The sequence below is a fragment of the Nothobranchius furzeri genome, chromosome 17 (assembly GCF_043380555.1).
Source record: "Nothobranchius furzeri strain GRZ-AD chromosome 17, NfurGRZ-RIMD1, whole genome shotgun sequence".
NCBI lineage: Eukaryota > Metazoa > Chordata > Actinopteri > Cyprinodontiformes > Nothobranchiidae > Nothobranchius > Nothobranchius furzeri.
In genome coordinates, this window is record NC_091757.1 from 26058107 (window position 1) to 26072380 (window position 14274).

The 14274-nt window shown below is 47.9% G+C and overlaps 1 protein-coding gene and 1 long non-coding RNA gene across 7 annotated transcripts; both read right to left on the reverse strand.

The window, feature by feature from the left end:
• Positions 1–2815: 2815 nt before the first annotated feature.
• On the reverse strand, positions 2816–9130 carry LOC139063695 (uncharacterized). 6 transcript variants are annotated; one of them, XR_011517064.1, is made up of 6 exons: positions 5915–5967; positions 5449–5553; positions 5147–5357; positions 4871–5064; positions 3742–3805; positions 2824–3653 (listed from the first exon to the last, which is right to left on the reverse strand). XR_011517064.1 is itself a non-coding variant. In XM_070546334.1 (3 exons), exons 2-3 carry the CDS (start codon positions 3785–3787, stop codon positions 3001–3003), a joined length of 699 nt encoding a protein of 232 aa, XP_070402435.1. In that variant the 5' UTR covers positions 3788–3805; positions 8994–9130; the 3' UTR covers positions 2816–3000. The 6 variants fall into 6 exon arrangements, 3 of the variants coding, with proteins under 3 accessions (XP_070402435.1, XP_070402434.1, XP_070402436.1); XR_011517065.1 differs by lacking the exon at positions 5915–5967 and having other exon boundaries at positions 2822–3653; positions 4871–4965; positions 5449–5623; XR_011517063.1 differs by lacking the exon at positions 5915–5967 and having other exon boundaries at positions 2825–3653; positions 5449–5623.
• Positions 9131–9969: 839 nt separating this feature from the next.
• Positions 9970–10544, reverse strand: LOC139063696 (uncharacterized). The gene is made up of 2 exons (XR_011517066.1): positions 10140–10544; positions 9970–10057 (listed from the first exon to the last, which is right to left on the reverse strand). It is a non-coding gene; the product is annotated as an uncharacterized lncRNA (long non-coding RNA).
• Between the last annotated feature and the right edge of the window lie 3730 nt (positions 10545–14274).

Genomic DNA, 14274 nt, shown 5'->3' on the forward strand with positions numbered 1-14274 from the left:
TGTCCAGTCCCAAACGATTTCTCTCATTGGTCCAAGTGTTGTTCATGAGAGAAAAAATGCGTTCCACAGAGGCGTTCGTGCCAGGTAGGCACATGGCAAACTGGCAGATGACGGCTACATTTTTAAATGGGACATTCTGATGCTTAAAATGTGTAAAGATTTCAGCCCAGCGCTCATCTGCTGGTTTAATGTCTCGGTCCCACAGTCCAATCTTGTCAGATGTGTAAGTTTTGACAGAAGTAACTTCGTCAAAGAGCTCCATTTCATTGATGTGAAAGTTTGGCAGCTTTGAGGAGACACACCTCAGGGAGCTCTCAACCTCATCCAAACCTGGTGGATCTTCGAGCAGGGTCCAAGAGAAGCACTTCATGTCAGTAAATGAGGAGCTCCACTCCTGCAGATATGAGATGCAACCTTCATAGAAGGTGTGGACGCTTTGCTTAAACACCTCCACTTGAGGGCGCTCTTGGGTAGCCAGAATGCTCTTCACCTGAAAAAACACCAATAATAATTCAAGAAGTATTAATATAAGAGCCTTGTTTTTACATTACTTTTAATTTGAATATGTTTAAACTCACCTTTAATCCCATGAAGAGGGCGGCCTTCCTCTCCAAAAGTTTCTCCTGTCACACAGGTGCTGTGCAGCGTGGACAGCTGTACTCTTCTCTTTCTCCATCTTTTTGATGGTGTCATTGAACAGTGACAGTTGGTTGTAATGTGTGTAAACCACAACCAGGCCTCACACACTTGGTTTTCTAGGAACTTGATGATTGAATTTGGTGCTTTTTCCTGAGACCTGAAGTAGGACTGAAGTGCTGGATAAAGCTTCAGAACCCTCAACTGCAGGTCCCAGTGAGAGCCAATGGGTTCTGCTGGTCCCAAGGAGAGTGGCATGTTCAACATCAACAAATGAACAGAAGTCTTTCAGCTCCTCAGTTCGGACAGTGTAGATGTGAAAATATCCAAAAACCTTGAGAACAATGTTCTCAATGTCACAGGGGAGTGTGTCTGCTGCAGACTGAACTGCACTGTGCACTATGTGCGCTGCACATCCTACACCAACCAGACTGTTGGGGGTGGCCTGATCAAGTTTATGAAAAACATTGTTTTGTCCTCGTCTTGCTTTTCCTCCAAAGTTTGTATTGGTGTTGTCTGCACAAAAGCTGACCGCTTTATCCACCAAACCGAATGCAGATAGGCACCTGTAAACCTCATCACACAGCAGGGTTGAGGTCTCACCTGGTAGCGATGTAAAGTCGAGTATCTTCACTCTGACCCCCTCGGTTATTTTGAAGTAGCGCACAACAACAGGAACAAGCTTCACTGCCTTGTGGTTTGATGTGTCAACTGTGGCAGAGACCAGAGTAGTATCCATAGTGTCTTCTTTTAGCAAATCTATAGCATGCGGGGCAATTACACTTGTCACCACTGCCTCAGCTTTGGTCCGAGCACTCGTAAAATGCTGGTCATAACATTTTCGAAGTAGTCCAGCAGTACAGTCCATTGAACGAAAGTTGTGATTGTGCTTAACAAGGTGGTAGGCAAATGTTGCTTCCTGAGCAGCGTGGTTAAGGTCTTTGTCTCCAGCAGCAGTAGCACTAAAAAACATGCTAACCGAACTTCCCGCCTGTTACCACCGCTTATGTTTGCTAGTTTTAACATGGTTCTGCACGTCCGCGTTTCCACCATGAGCAACGGAGAATTCACACTTACGTAAGACGCAAAACGCACCTTCCTGAGAAAGCTGTGTGGTTCCAGTAGCTCTTTTGTTAGTCTTGACCGTCTTTTAGGCATATTGAACAATGAGTGACTTGGTGAATCGTCTTTACGCAGGACTTAGGAGCTGTCTCGCGTCAACGGCGTTGGCATCAACCAATGAGCATTAAGTTACACAGACATGTGACATAAAGTTGAGCTAATATCACTATGACAACTTTCTGATTGACATACAAACAACCCAGTGACAATTAGTTCTGTGAACTTTGAGCAATTTGTTCAAAATCGGGACACTTGGGACCAAGGCTGGGTGAAATCGGGACAACATAACTGGTTTGTAAAAATCTTTGGGGACACAGGACAAATGGCTCAAAATCGGGACTGTCCCGGGTAAACTGGGACACAGGTCACCCTAGTTTAGAGGTCCAAACGGAGGGTAGGACATTCGAGGTCCGATCAGATCGTGAGAGATATGAGGTTCAAGCAGAATTTGGGATGTTCAACATCAATACAGATGGAGAGGTGCGCAGGGTCTGAGTGAATAGTGATTTTGGGTACCAGTAGAGAGTTCTGGGTATGAGAAAAGAGTGCTCCAGTCTCAGTTTGAGCTTTAGGGTTTAAACCACAGGTGTCAAGCTCATTCTGGTTCAGGGGCCACATTCAGCCTAAGAAGGTGTCAGGTACACGATTTTAGAGTTTTTCTGTTTAAAGATAAATAGTATAACATTTAAAGAGCAATACTTTCACATTATCATTTTCCCACACTTTCTGTATACCTGTATTTTGTTGTTTTTCAATAATGACAAATTATTTAAGTTTAGGGGGGGGGGGGGGGGGGTTTGCACACAAATATCTATCTGTAAAAAATATCTATAAATATCTACAAAGCTAATATTTACATAACAAGTATGATTGAGTTTTGCAATACGACAGCCTCTAAGGTTTATTTTAGTAAGATTTTTAAACCAAGTAAAGTTATTGCAATTGGCTCCTAAGAAACTGTTGGACTTAAAATGGGCCTGTTGTAGAAAAAACTTGGCATAAATGATTCTTCCTTCCTTTTTTGTCTTAACCAAAGAAATTCCAGTAATTGAACAAACACATTTATTTTTTTACATAAGATTTTATAAAACAACAGGACACAAAGTGTCGGTACATTTAAAAAAAACTTAAAATAATAAAAGGAGCCTAGAGAGCTGCAGAGTCTGTGGAACATTGGGTTGTGAAGGAAGAACAGAGTTGTCAACAGTGTTATGGCTATAGATACATTATATCAACAACACATTAGCTATAACAGTCAGGGATGTGTTTATCCTGTTTGCCTGAAAATAAACCTGTCCTAAAGGCAACATTCAAAAGCGGCGATACTCCCACCTGGAAGTCTTTCACTGCTTTTGGAGCTGGCCAAAGACAATCGGCAAAATTAGTTAAAAAAATATCATTTCCCCTATTTGTGAAATGAACTCTGTCTGACAAAAATATCCCTGGACTGTCATGTCTGATGTGCAGATGCACAACAACTGCACCATTTAAACTAGAAATAAATGTAGCCATAACACTGTTAACAAACCTCCTTGCCTTCTCAATTTTAGCAGGTTTTACACCTGCCCTCCAGCTACACCTTTGGGTGATGGAAGACATGATGATCATCATATGAGGGTGGAGAAGGTGAAGCCGGTGCAGGTCCTCCATCATGTTGACCAGCTTCACACTGCTGACCACCCCCATGTCATTGCCGCCACAGTAGATGAGAAGGACATCAGGAGCTGCTCTTCCATGAAGGGAGTGGAAAAAGAAGGGGAGAAGGTCTTTCCACCTCAGTCCGCCCCAACTGAACCAGGAGACACAGATGTCAGGGAGGCCAAGGCTGTCTCCGAGGGTCTCTGCAGCTCTCTGGGCACCACGCCTCACGTAGCTGTCTCCAATGATCCAAATGGCTATGGAGAAAAAAATAACAGGTTTGGCCTGGCTGTTTTAAGTACAAAACCATTCATGAAGTGGTCAAGACAGGTATTTGGAACTTACACTTGCAGCTTTGTGTAGCTGATGTTGGAGACACACAGGCTGCCATGGTGACCTTTAAACAGATCTAAGAAAAAAATGTAATAAAAGAATAAAACTTAAAAACTCCCAGACCTCATTTCTTCATTGCTAATCAGCTATGGCTGATTTATTGTTTGGATCACAGTGAGTTACACCAATTCTAATATATTTTTTATTTCTATTACACATACTTTTTAATTATTATTTTCACGACTGTTATCAGGCTCTCTTGTTCTGGTTCTCATGATAATAATTCTGTGTCTTCCAGTAAGTTATCTTGTGCTTACTTCATCTGTATAATGTCTCTTTATTTTTGGTGAATTGTACTGAGTCCAGAATAAAGGCTACTTGGCTGTACAAGATACAAACAAGCATTAAGTTTTAGAAATATATGAAATGTATTTAGCCTGCTAATTTATCTCAAATACTAATAACTACCGTATTTTTCGGACTATAAATGGCACTTTTTTCATAGTCTGGCCGGTCCAGCTACTACAGAGCGACTTATATAACAAAATATGTAGGCTACACCGCGCTGCTGCGGGCCGGCTCTGGACCAGGAATCAGCTCCCCTGCCCCGCTGGGAATAAAAACCACACAGCCACAGTTGCACACTGGATCCGGCCCAGGTTTCAGCTCCTCTGCCCCGCCAGCACCTGCTGCAGCCTGTGGTGCGCTCCTGCAGCCCGGCTTCGACCAAGGAATGAGCTCCCCTGTCCCACTGGGAGGGTTTCAAACACCGCCATCCTCTGCTGGAGACCGTGGCGCGCTGCTGCCCCCGCGTTGTTTATTCTGTTATTGTTACCGGTACTTGTCTTGCAATGTGAAATGCTTGGTCTCAGATTTTGTAAGAAAAATAATAAAATTTCCCCCCAAAATGCGATTTAATAGTCCAGTGCGACTCATATGTGTTTTTTTTTTTTTTCATTATACTTTTTATGGCTAGTGCGACTTATGCTCCAGAGTGGCTTATAGTCCGGGAAATACGGTTGAAAATACTGAACTTACTCAAAGCAAAATATATTTTCATTAAGGAAATAACTTATAAACTTAATGATTTAATACTTTTTTATTCACAGAAAGATAGTTTTCATGAAAAAGCGCCGCAAACCTCCACACAAACTCCATGTGAGCTTCAGGTCGCTGGTGTTCGGCAGTGTCATGATTGGGGGAAGGTACCTATCCCAGGACATGCAGAACACAACACTGACCAAAAATGGATGAAACAAAAAGATTTATTTATAAGGGGAGACTTAAGATGCACAGATAATTCTGTGGTTGAAACTGCAACAATCAGTTCAGCGTCTGGGGAAGGGAGAACACGGGTGAGCAAAGGTTCTGGTGTCACAATCCTTTGTAGGCAGGCAGAGGTGTTCAGCAGACTTACTGTGGTGGGTGTTTGTGTTGGCAGGAGGAGGGAGAGGTAGAGAGCCGGGGAAGCGCAGGAGAGGGAGCAGAGGTGGAGATAAGCGGGGCGTCCTGGTGGATGGGGGCACTGGGTGAGATGAGAGGTGGGTTATGGCGGTGGTGATATGGTCCGTGTGCTGAAGATCCAAAATCCTGGTAGAGGTCAGAATCCAAGGAGGTTGACAGGAATCCTGAGGAAGGGTAAATCCAATATGAGCGCAAACACTACGAATAACATTTAACCTAAGAACACTAGAGATCTCACGAGTGGCTGGTTACTACCAAAACTGAGGCAATCTTCCGGCGTCGAAGTGTGTCCACCATCCACCTTAAATAGGAAGGCACCCCGCTGATTGCTGATTAGGAACAGCTGGGCCACTCCCTCTCCTGGCAAGAGACTCACAGATGGTTATGAGAACAGGAGTACTCACCCCGGCTCATGACAGTACCCCCCCCCCCCCCCTCAACGGACGCCCCCCGGCGTCCTAACAGATTCTTCATACTCCCGGATGAGGGAAGGGTCTTCGATGAAGGAGCGAGGAACCCACGAACGTTCCTCTGGTCCATATCCCTCCCAGTCAACCAGATACTGCATGCCCCGCCCACGGGGCCGAGAGTCCAGAATCCGGTTGACCGTGTACACCAAACCTCCCTTGTAGAGCCTAGCCGGCGGGGGAGGTGCAGGAACCGGACACAGCGGACTGGAGCCTAGAGGTTTCACCAACGAAACATGAAATACTGGATGTACCTTTAGAGTCTGTGGAAGGTCCAGGCGCACGGTGGAAGGGGTTGGTACATCCAGTATCTCAAATGGTCCCAGAAACCGAGGGGTGAGCTTGCGGTTGGCTGCCTTCAGGGGAATGTCTTTGGAGGACAGCCAAACCCGTTGACCTGGGGAGTAAGCAGGCGCTGGTCGTCGCCTGCGATCAGCCAGCTGCTTATTCCTGCTCGCCGTCCGTCCCAGCGCTGCCCGGGTAGAAACCCATGCACGTCTGGCACCCCTGAGGAACTGCGGCACTGAAATGGCTGTGGAAGACTGCAGAGGAAACAGAGAGGGCTGGTACCCTAAAGATGCCTCAAATGGTGACTGACCTGTGGCTGTGGATGTGTGGCTGTTATGCGCGTACTCCACCCAGGCGAGATGAGAGCTCCAGGTAGCAGGATGGGTAGAGCACACACAGCGAAGCATTGCCCCCAGTTCTTGATTCATGCGCTCACACTGGCCGTTAGTCTGTGGATGGTGGCCAGATGTGAGCGCGACACGAGCCCCCAGAGTCTCAGCAGAGTCTTTCCAGACCCGTGCCACGAACTGGGGACCTCGGTCTGACAAAATCTCCTCCGGAATGCCGTGGAGGCGAAACACATGTTTTACCAGTAACTGTGCGGTAACAGCAGCAGAGGGAAGAGACTTTAACGCAACGAGGTGACATGCCTTTGAAAACCTATCTACAACAGTGAGAATAGTGTTAAAACCATGAGAGACAGGTAAACCACAAACAAAGTCCAGTGCTATGTGAGACCACGGCCGTGAGAGTGTGGGTAGGGGATTTAAAAGACCTGCAGGCGTTCTGTTATCCCCCTTCTGTTGAGCACAAATGTGACAAGCAGACACATAACTTTTAACGTCCTGGTATAATGTAGGCCACCAAAAAGTTCTCCGCAGGAGCGCCACTGTGCGTCCTACACCGGGATGAATGGCGAACCACCCCGTATGACCCCAATGGATCACCTTGCCCCGCATGCCCTGCGGCACAGTCTGTTCGGGGGTCCATTTCCAGGGTCAGGGTCAGTTCGTTGGGCCTGAAGCACTTGGTCCCTGATCTCCCAAGTCACTCCACCAACGACACACTCAGGAGGCAGGATGGTGGCGGGTTCAGTCTCCTGATCGGGCGCGAACTGCTGAGAAAGGGCATCGGGTTTAGAGTTCTTGTGCCCTGGTCGAAAAGAAATCATAAAGTTAAACCGAGAGAAAAAGAGGGACCACCGATACTGTCGGGGGTTGAGTCTCTTTGCCTCCCGCAGGTACACAAGGTTCTTGTGGTCAGTCCAAATGACAAATGGCTTCTCCGCTCCCTCCAACCAGTGTCTCCACTCTTCGATAGCCAGCTTGACCGCCAGTAACTCCCGGTCTCCAACATCATATCTGCTCTCAGCCGGCGTGAGACGGCGTGAGAAGAATGCGCAGGGATGCAAGCGGTGGTCAGATGGAGCAACCTGCGACAGGACTGCCCCCACCCCAGTGTCAGAGGCATCCACCTCAAGGGTGAATTGCAGTTGGGGATCTGGTCTGTGGAGCACTGGGGCTTCAGTGAAGCATCTCTTTAGCGCCTGAAAAGCGGCATCCGCTTCGGAGGACCAAACAAAAGGTCTCTTAACAGAGGTGAGAGGAGCGGCAGTCTGACTATAGTTCCTTATGAACCTTCGGTAAAAGTTAGCAAAGCCTAAAAACCTCTGCAACTGTTTTCTGGAAGTGGGTGTGGGCCACTCCAGAACTGCCCGTACCTTCTCTGGGTCTGCCTTGAGCTTTCCACACTCGATCACAAAACCCAGGAACTTTACCGTTGGAACATGGAACTCGCACTTCTCCGCCTTCACGTACAAACGGTTCTCCAGCAGCCGCTGCAGAACCGCTCTAACATGCTGAACGTGCTCAGTCTCAGTCCTGGAAAAAATAAGGATGTCGTCTAGGTAGACAGTGACAAACTTATTTAAATAATCACCCAAAACAGTGTTTACAAGAGTCTGAAAAACAGCGGGTGCATTGGTCAGTCCAAATGGCATAACTAAATATTCAAAATGTCCCATGGGTGTCTTAAAAGCTGTTTTCCACTCATCACCCTGACGGATACGCACTAAATGGTATGCGTTTCTGAGGTCCAACCTGGTAAAGATCACCGAGTCCTGGATGGGCTCGAAGGTTGATGACAGCAGAGGTAAAGGATACTTGTTTTTCACAGAAATCTGATTCAGTCCTCTGTAATCGATGCAGGGCCTTAAAGTTCCATCCTTCTTGGGCACAAAGAAAAACCCGGCTCCCAGAGGTGACGTAGAAGGACGGATTGTGCCAGCAGACAAGGCATCCTGAATATAAGTCTCCATGCTCTCCCTCTCAGGCTTCGAAAGCTGGTACAGCCGGCTAGAGGGTAAAGGAGCTCCGGGCAAAAGGTCAATCGAACAGTCAAATGGACGGTGAGGTGGCAGAGCCGAAGCTCGAGTCTTACTGAACACTTGCCTGAGATCGTGATATGCTGGGGGAACGGCAGACAGATCAATCTCCTCCTCCAAGGGCGTTGGGTGGCAGCGCGGGGAAGGGGATACAGAACGCAGACAGTTCTGCGAGCAGTTGGGGCTCCAGCCCGTGATTTGGTTCCTGCTCCAGTCCAGTTGGGGGTTATGTAGTTCTAGCCAGGAATGACCGAGAACCACAAGGGACTGGGGAGAAGGAAACACAAAAACTCAATTTGCTCGGTATGGTTTCCTGATACCTGGAGATGAAGAGGAAGCGTCTTGTGAGTGATTGAGGACAGATAACGTTCATCCAGAGATGTGACGGAGAGCGGAGGGTTCAGCGGGATGGTGGGTATGTTCCACCTCTTCACCAACCCAGCATCCAGCAGGGAGCGCTCACATCCAGAGTCCACAAGAGCCTCCAGCTGGATCTGTTTAGAATCGACCATGATAGAACAAGGAAGGGTAAAACGGGGAACTGCAGAACTAGAATTACCGCCCACCAGTAGTCCCCTGTTTACGGGTGGACTCTGCCTTTTAACTGCGGACAGCTTCTAGCAAAATGACCTGGCTCACCACAGTACATGCAGAGACCTGACCTTAACCGGTGTTGCCGCTCCTCTTGTGTCAGTCTGTTCCTTCCCATCTGCATTGGCTCCTCGGGGGCGTGGCTCTCAGGAGGCGATCGCTGAGCAGCCTGTCTGGAGCGGTCAGAAAACTGGGATTCATTGTAACGGGCGCTGGGTCGTCTTAATTCCTGGTGACGGCGGTCTATAGAAATGGCCAGACGTATCAGCTCATCTAGGGAGCGAGGCTCGGGACAAAGAGCAAGTTGATCGCGGACACGATCATTCAAGGCCTCAGTAAAAGCCGCAATCAAAGCGTCCTCGTTCCAGGAAGTTCTGGCTGCAAGGGTTCGGAACTCAACTGACATCTCAGCTACGGATCTGCGCCCCTGAGAGAAGGACCAGAGCTGCTTCCTGGTGTCCGCTAAGGATTCAGTAACACCAAAAGTCAGGGTAAACTCAGATAGAAAATCAGCATATGAGCCGGTAAGGAAAGAGTCATTGTGGCTCTTGGCCTCAGCCCATCTTAAAGCTCTGCCTCTTAGAAGTCCAATCACATAAGAGATCTTAACGGAGTCCAACGTAAAAGCTCCTGGTGAGCGCTCAAACGCCAAACGGCATTGTAACAGAAAACTCCGACAGTCCTCGAACTCACCACTATACGTGACTGCAGGTGGAGAGGAAGCCAGGCGGAAATGATTCATCTCCATATGCGCGGATCCAGGTGCAGCGGAGGCAAGCGGAATGGAAGGTTGGGATTCTGCTGGAGAAGGCTGTTGGGGAAGCCGATCATGGATCTGTTGAACTAAACTCTCCAAATGCTGACAGCGGGCATTGGCTGCGGTGAGTTGTTCCACAGTTGAGGTATGACTTGTTCCTGCTGTGAAAGTCTGTGGGAGAAACTGGTCAGTGCTGCGTCTGCGGGGTTAATATTCTGGCCGGAAGATTCTGTCATGATTGGGGGAAGGTACCTAACCCAGGACATGCAGAACACAACACTGACCAAAAATGGATGAAACAAAAAGATTTATTTATAAGGGGAGACTTAAGATGCACAGATAATTCTGTGGTTGAAACTGCAACAATCAGTTCAGCGTCTGGGGAAGGGAGAACACGGGTGAGCAAAGGTTCTGGTGTCACAATCCTTTGTAGGCAGGCAGAGGTGTTCAGCAGACTTACTGTGGTGGGTGTTTGTGTTGGCAGGAGGAGGGAGAGGTAGAGAGCCGGGGAAGCGCAGGAGAGGGAGCAGAGGTGGAGATAAGCGGGGCGTCCTGGTGGATGGGGGCACTGGGTGAGATGAGAGGTGGGTTATGGCGGTGGTGATATGGTCCGTGTGCTGAAGATCCAAAATCCTGGTAGAGGTCAGAATCCAAGGAGGTTGACAGGAATCCTGAGGAAGGGTAAATCCAATATGAGCGCAAACACTACGAATAACATTTAACCTAAGAACACTAGAGATCTCACGAGTGGCTGGTTACTACCAAAACTGAGGCAATCTTCCGGCGTCGAAGTGTGTCCACCATCCACCTTAAATAGGAAGGCACCCCGCTGATTGCTGATCAGGAACAGCTGGGCCACTCCCTCTCCTGGCAAGAGACTCACAGATGGTTATGAGAACAGGAGTACTCATCCCGGCTCATGACAGACAGCGGTAGCTCCAGTTGTAGCGAGGTAGAAGAAGAAGAGGAAAATATCATTTCTATAGCGCCTCTCAAGATAAAAATCACGAGGCACTTCACAAAAACAAAAAATATAAAAAATGTCAAAATATAAAAAAGCATTTTGAAAATGTTTAAAAATATATTTAAAATGAGCAAGAATGACCAATTGCGATTTAAAAGAAAAAATGTTAAGAAAGAGAGAGAGTGAATAGGAAAGAGGGAAATCAGTGGATCCTGAGGAAGGTGGAATAGGTGGGGAGAGCAGAATAAAGACAGAGTGGGGAAGAAGGTCATACAAAAGCCAGCTTGAACACGTGAGTCTTCAGCTGCTTTTTGAAGGAGACCACTGAGTCCACTGATCTCAGGCTCAGGTGGAGAGAGGTCCAGAGTCTGGGGCCCACAGCAGCAAATGATCTGTCACCTTTGGTCTTTAGCCTGGTGCTGCACAACCAGTAGGCTTTGATCACTGGACCTCAGGGACCTGCTGGGGGTGTAGGGACTAAGAAGATCACCAATGTAAGATGGTGCTTGTCCATGTAAGGCTCTAAAGACCAGAACCAGGATCTTGAAATGAACCCTGAAGTTGACTGGCAGCCAGTGAAGCTGGAGGAGAAGCGGGGTGATGTGGGTGTGTTTGGAGGACTTTGTCAGAAGCCGAGCACAGGCACTCTGAACCACCTGTAGACGGTTCAGGGAGGTTCTGCTCAGACACGTGAAAAGAGAGTTACAGTAGTCTAAGCGTGAGGAGATGAAGGTGTGGAGAACTGTCTCAAGTTCAGAGCGAGACAGAATGGGACTCAGCTTAGCAATGTTCCTGAGATGGAAGAAGGATGAGCGAACAAGAGAACTGACATGAGAATCCAGGTTGAGAGCTGGGTCAAAGGTCATACCAAGATTCCTGACGGAAGGTTTGGTGTGGGAAGCAAGCTGACCAAGAGAGTCTCTGACTTTGGGAACCAGCTTGTCTGGGGCACAGATGAGGATCTCAGTCTTATCTTCATTCAGCTGAAGAAAGCTCTCACCATCCAGGTTTTGATAGAGTCTTTGCAGGTGTGTGACAGCTGCAGCTTAGACATCTCATGGGGCTTAAAGGAGATGTACAGTTGGATGTCATCTGCATAAAGATGGTAAGAGATTCCTTTGAAGGAGCTCAGGATGTGCTGAAGAGGAAGCAGATAGATGAGGAAGAGTAGAGGCCCCAGCACAGAACCTTGTGGGACACCACGGGTAAGAGAGGTGGTGGAGGACCTAAACTTGGAGACAGCCACAGAAAAGGAGCGCTCAGAGAGATAAGAGGAGAACCACTCCAGCGCAGATCCTGATAGGCCTACCCAGTCTCTCAACCTCTCCAGTAGCAGGTGATGGTCAACAGTGTCAAAGGCTGCAGTCAGGTCCAGCAGGACCAGAACAGAACAGTCCCCTGCATCACTGTGAGTCAGAAGGTCATTAGAGACCCTAAGAAGAGCTGTTTCAGTAGAATGAGCTCTACGAAAACCTGACTGGAAGCAATCATAGATGTTATGTTCATCAAGAGCAGCTGTGAGTTGTTTAGCCACAACCTTTTCCAAGATCTTGGAGATGAACGGAAGTTTAGAGATGGGTCTGAAGCTGCTATGGAGAGAGACCAGAAACCAGAGAAGCATTAACTCTAGAGAGCACGCTGGGACCAATGGACTGAAAAGCACTTTTAAACAAAGATGAGGGTAAGATGTCAAGGGGGCATGCAGAGGTCTTCATAAAGTTAACTAGTTTGGTTAACTCAGGCAAAGAAACAGGAGCAAAGCTATCCAGGATGATGGGCCTGGTTGGAGTCGGGAGAGGCGGCGATAAGACTGAAGGAGAGATGCTAGATCTAACCTTATTGACTTTGTCCACAAAGAAAGACAGGAAGTTCTCACAGTCTGCAACAGAGTGGATGGAGGCTGTAGGAGAGGCAGTAGAGACGATGCTGCTGATGGTGTTAAACAGCACCTTGGTGTTCCCTTTGCTCTGGGACACCAGGTTGGTGAAATAGGAAACCCTCGCGTCTCTGACTGCAGAGTTAAAGGATGTCAGAAGATCCTTTAGGTGCAGCAGATGGACGTGGAGATGGGTTTTCTTCCACAAACGCTAAATTTTTCTGCATTGGCGCTTCATGCTGCGAAGGCTGTCATTAAACCAGGGAGTAGGGTTCACTGCAGGAACTGATCTGGTTCTGACAGGACAGATGTTGTCCAGAATGGAGAGGCAGTGCTCGTTGAACTGAGAAGTTAAGGAATCTGGGTCGTTATCAGAAGAACAGGGTGGATCAAAAGCAGCAGAACATTAGCTAGCTGTGCTCTCATTAAGAAAACGAGAACTAACCAATCGGCGAGCAGGAGGTGGGGATGCGGAAACTGACAAGTTAAAGAAAATGCAATGGTGATCTGAAATATAAACGTCCTCAGGACAAACACTGTCAGCATTTAGACTCAGGGTAAAAACAAGGTCTAGAGTGTGCCCCCTGGTGTGTGTGGGGCCAGAAACATGCTGGGTAAAGCTGAAGGAGTCCATAAGGCTGGAGAAATTCATGGCAAAGAGATTGGAGGGATCATCAACGTGGATGTTAAAATCACCAACAATCACCAGTCTGGACAGCTTCACAGTGGAGGATAGAAAGTCACTAAACTCCTGAAGCAAAGAACTGTTTGGACCAGGTGGACGATAGACCACAGCACAGTAGAACGGGTCCTTACGCCCGACTTTAATCAGCTGCAGTTCAAAGGAAGCAAAGTGACCAGAGGTTGTAGAGCTACATGGAAGATGGTCTCTGAAAACAACAGCTAGGCCTCCACCACGACCAGAACCCTGGGGCTGGCTAAGAAAAGAATAACCACTCAGGCAGAGTTCAATCAGAGCAGAATAATCAGATGTTTGCTGCCAAACTTCAGTCAGAAACAGAAAATCCTGGTTTTTAGAGAGAATTAGATCATTGAGCAGGAAGGTCTTATTGTTAACAGAGCGGGAATTCAATAGAGCCATACTGAGTGAGGTGGAGGAATCAGAAACTACAGAAACAGCTGGAGTTAGTGGATGTAAATAAGCAGGGTTAGATCCACGGTGTTTGTAAAAACCACTTATGGAGGGAACAGGAGGAGAAACCACTGAGGAATGAGGAAAAACCGACCTTAAAAAACTTGGACAAATGAAACGCGCCCTAACGCGGCCTGGCGGGATTGCGGAAGTGGCGCTCAGGTCACCAAACAAAGGACAAGAAGCTAGAAGATCGCGCCGATGTTTACTAGATAAACCACGCTTTAAGAGAAGTCTTATTCTCACCTGGATTCCTGCTCGTTTACCTCTTTTCCTCCGACGTTTTCCCGGGACCAGACAAACATCGCTAGAGGTGCGCAGCTCTGGATCGTCGATTGGTTCCGGGACGGTACGCCGCTCAGGTAAACAAACAGGGAGGTACGTCCTCGGTGCATCTTGGGCGATCGTGAACGAACGGAAGGACAAAAGAGTCTGGCGATCATTGGAGATGGTAGCGGGGACACTACTGAAGAAGATCGCAGATAGGAGCAAGGTGGAAAAGAGGAGGTTAGTGGAGAAAAGTTTGAAAAAGTGGCCGGTGACCGCGGCAAGGCCAAGCACAGGCGCCATCTTGCCGACCGGGCAAGATGGCGCCGGGTAGC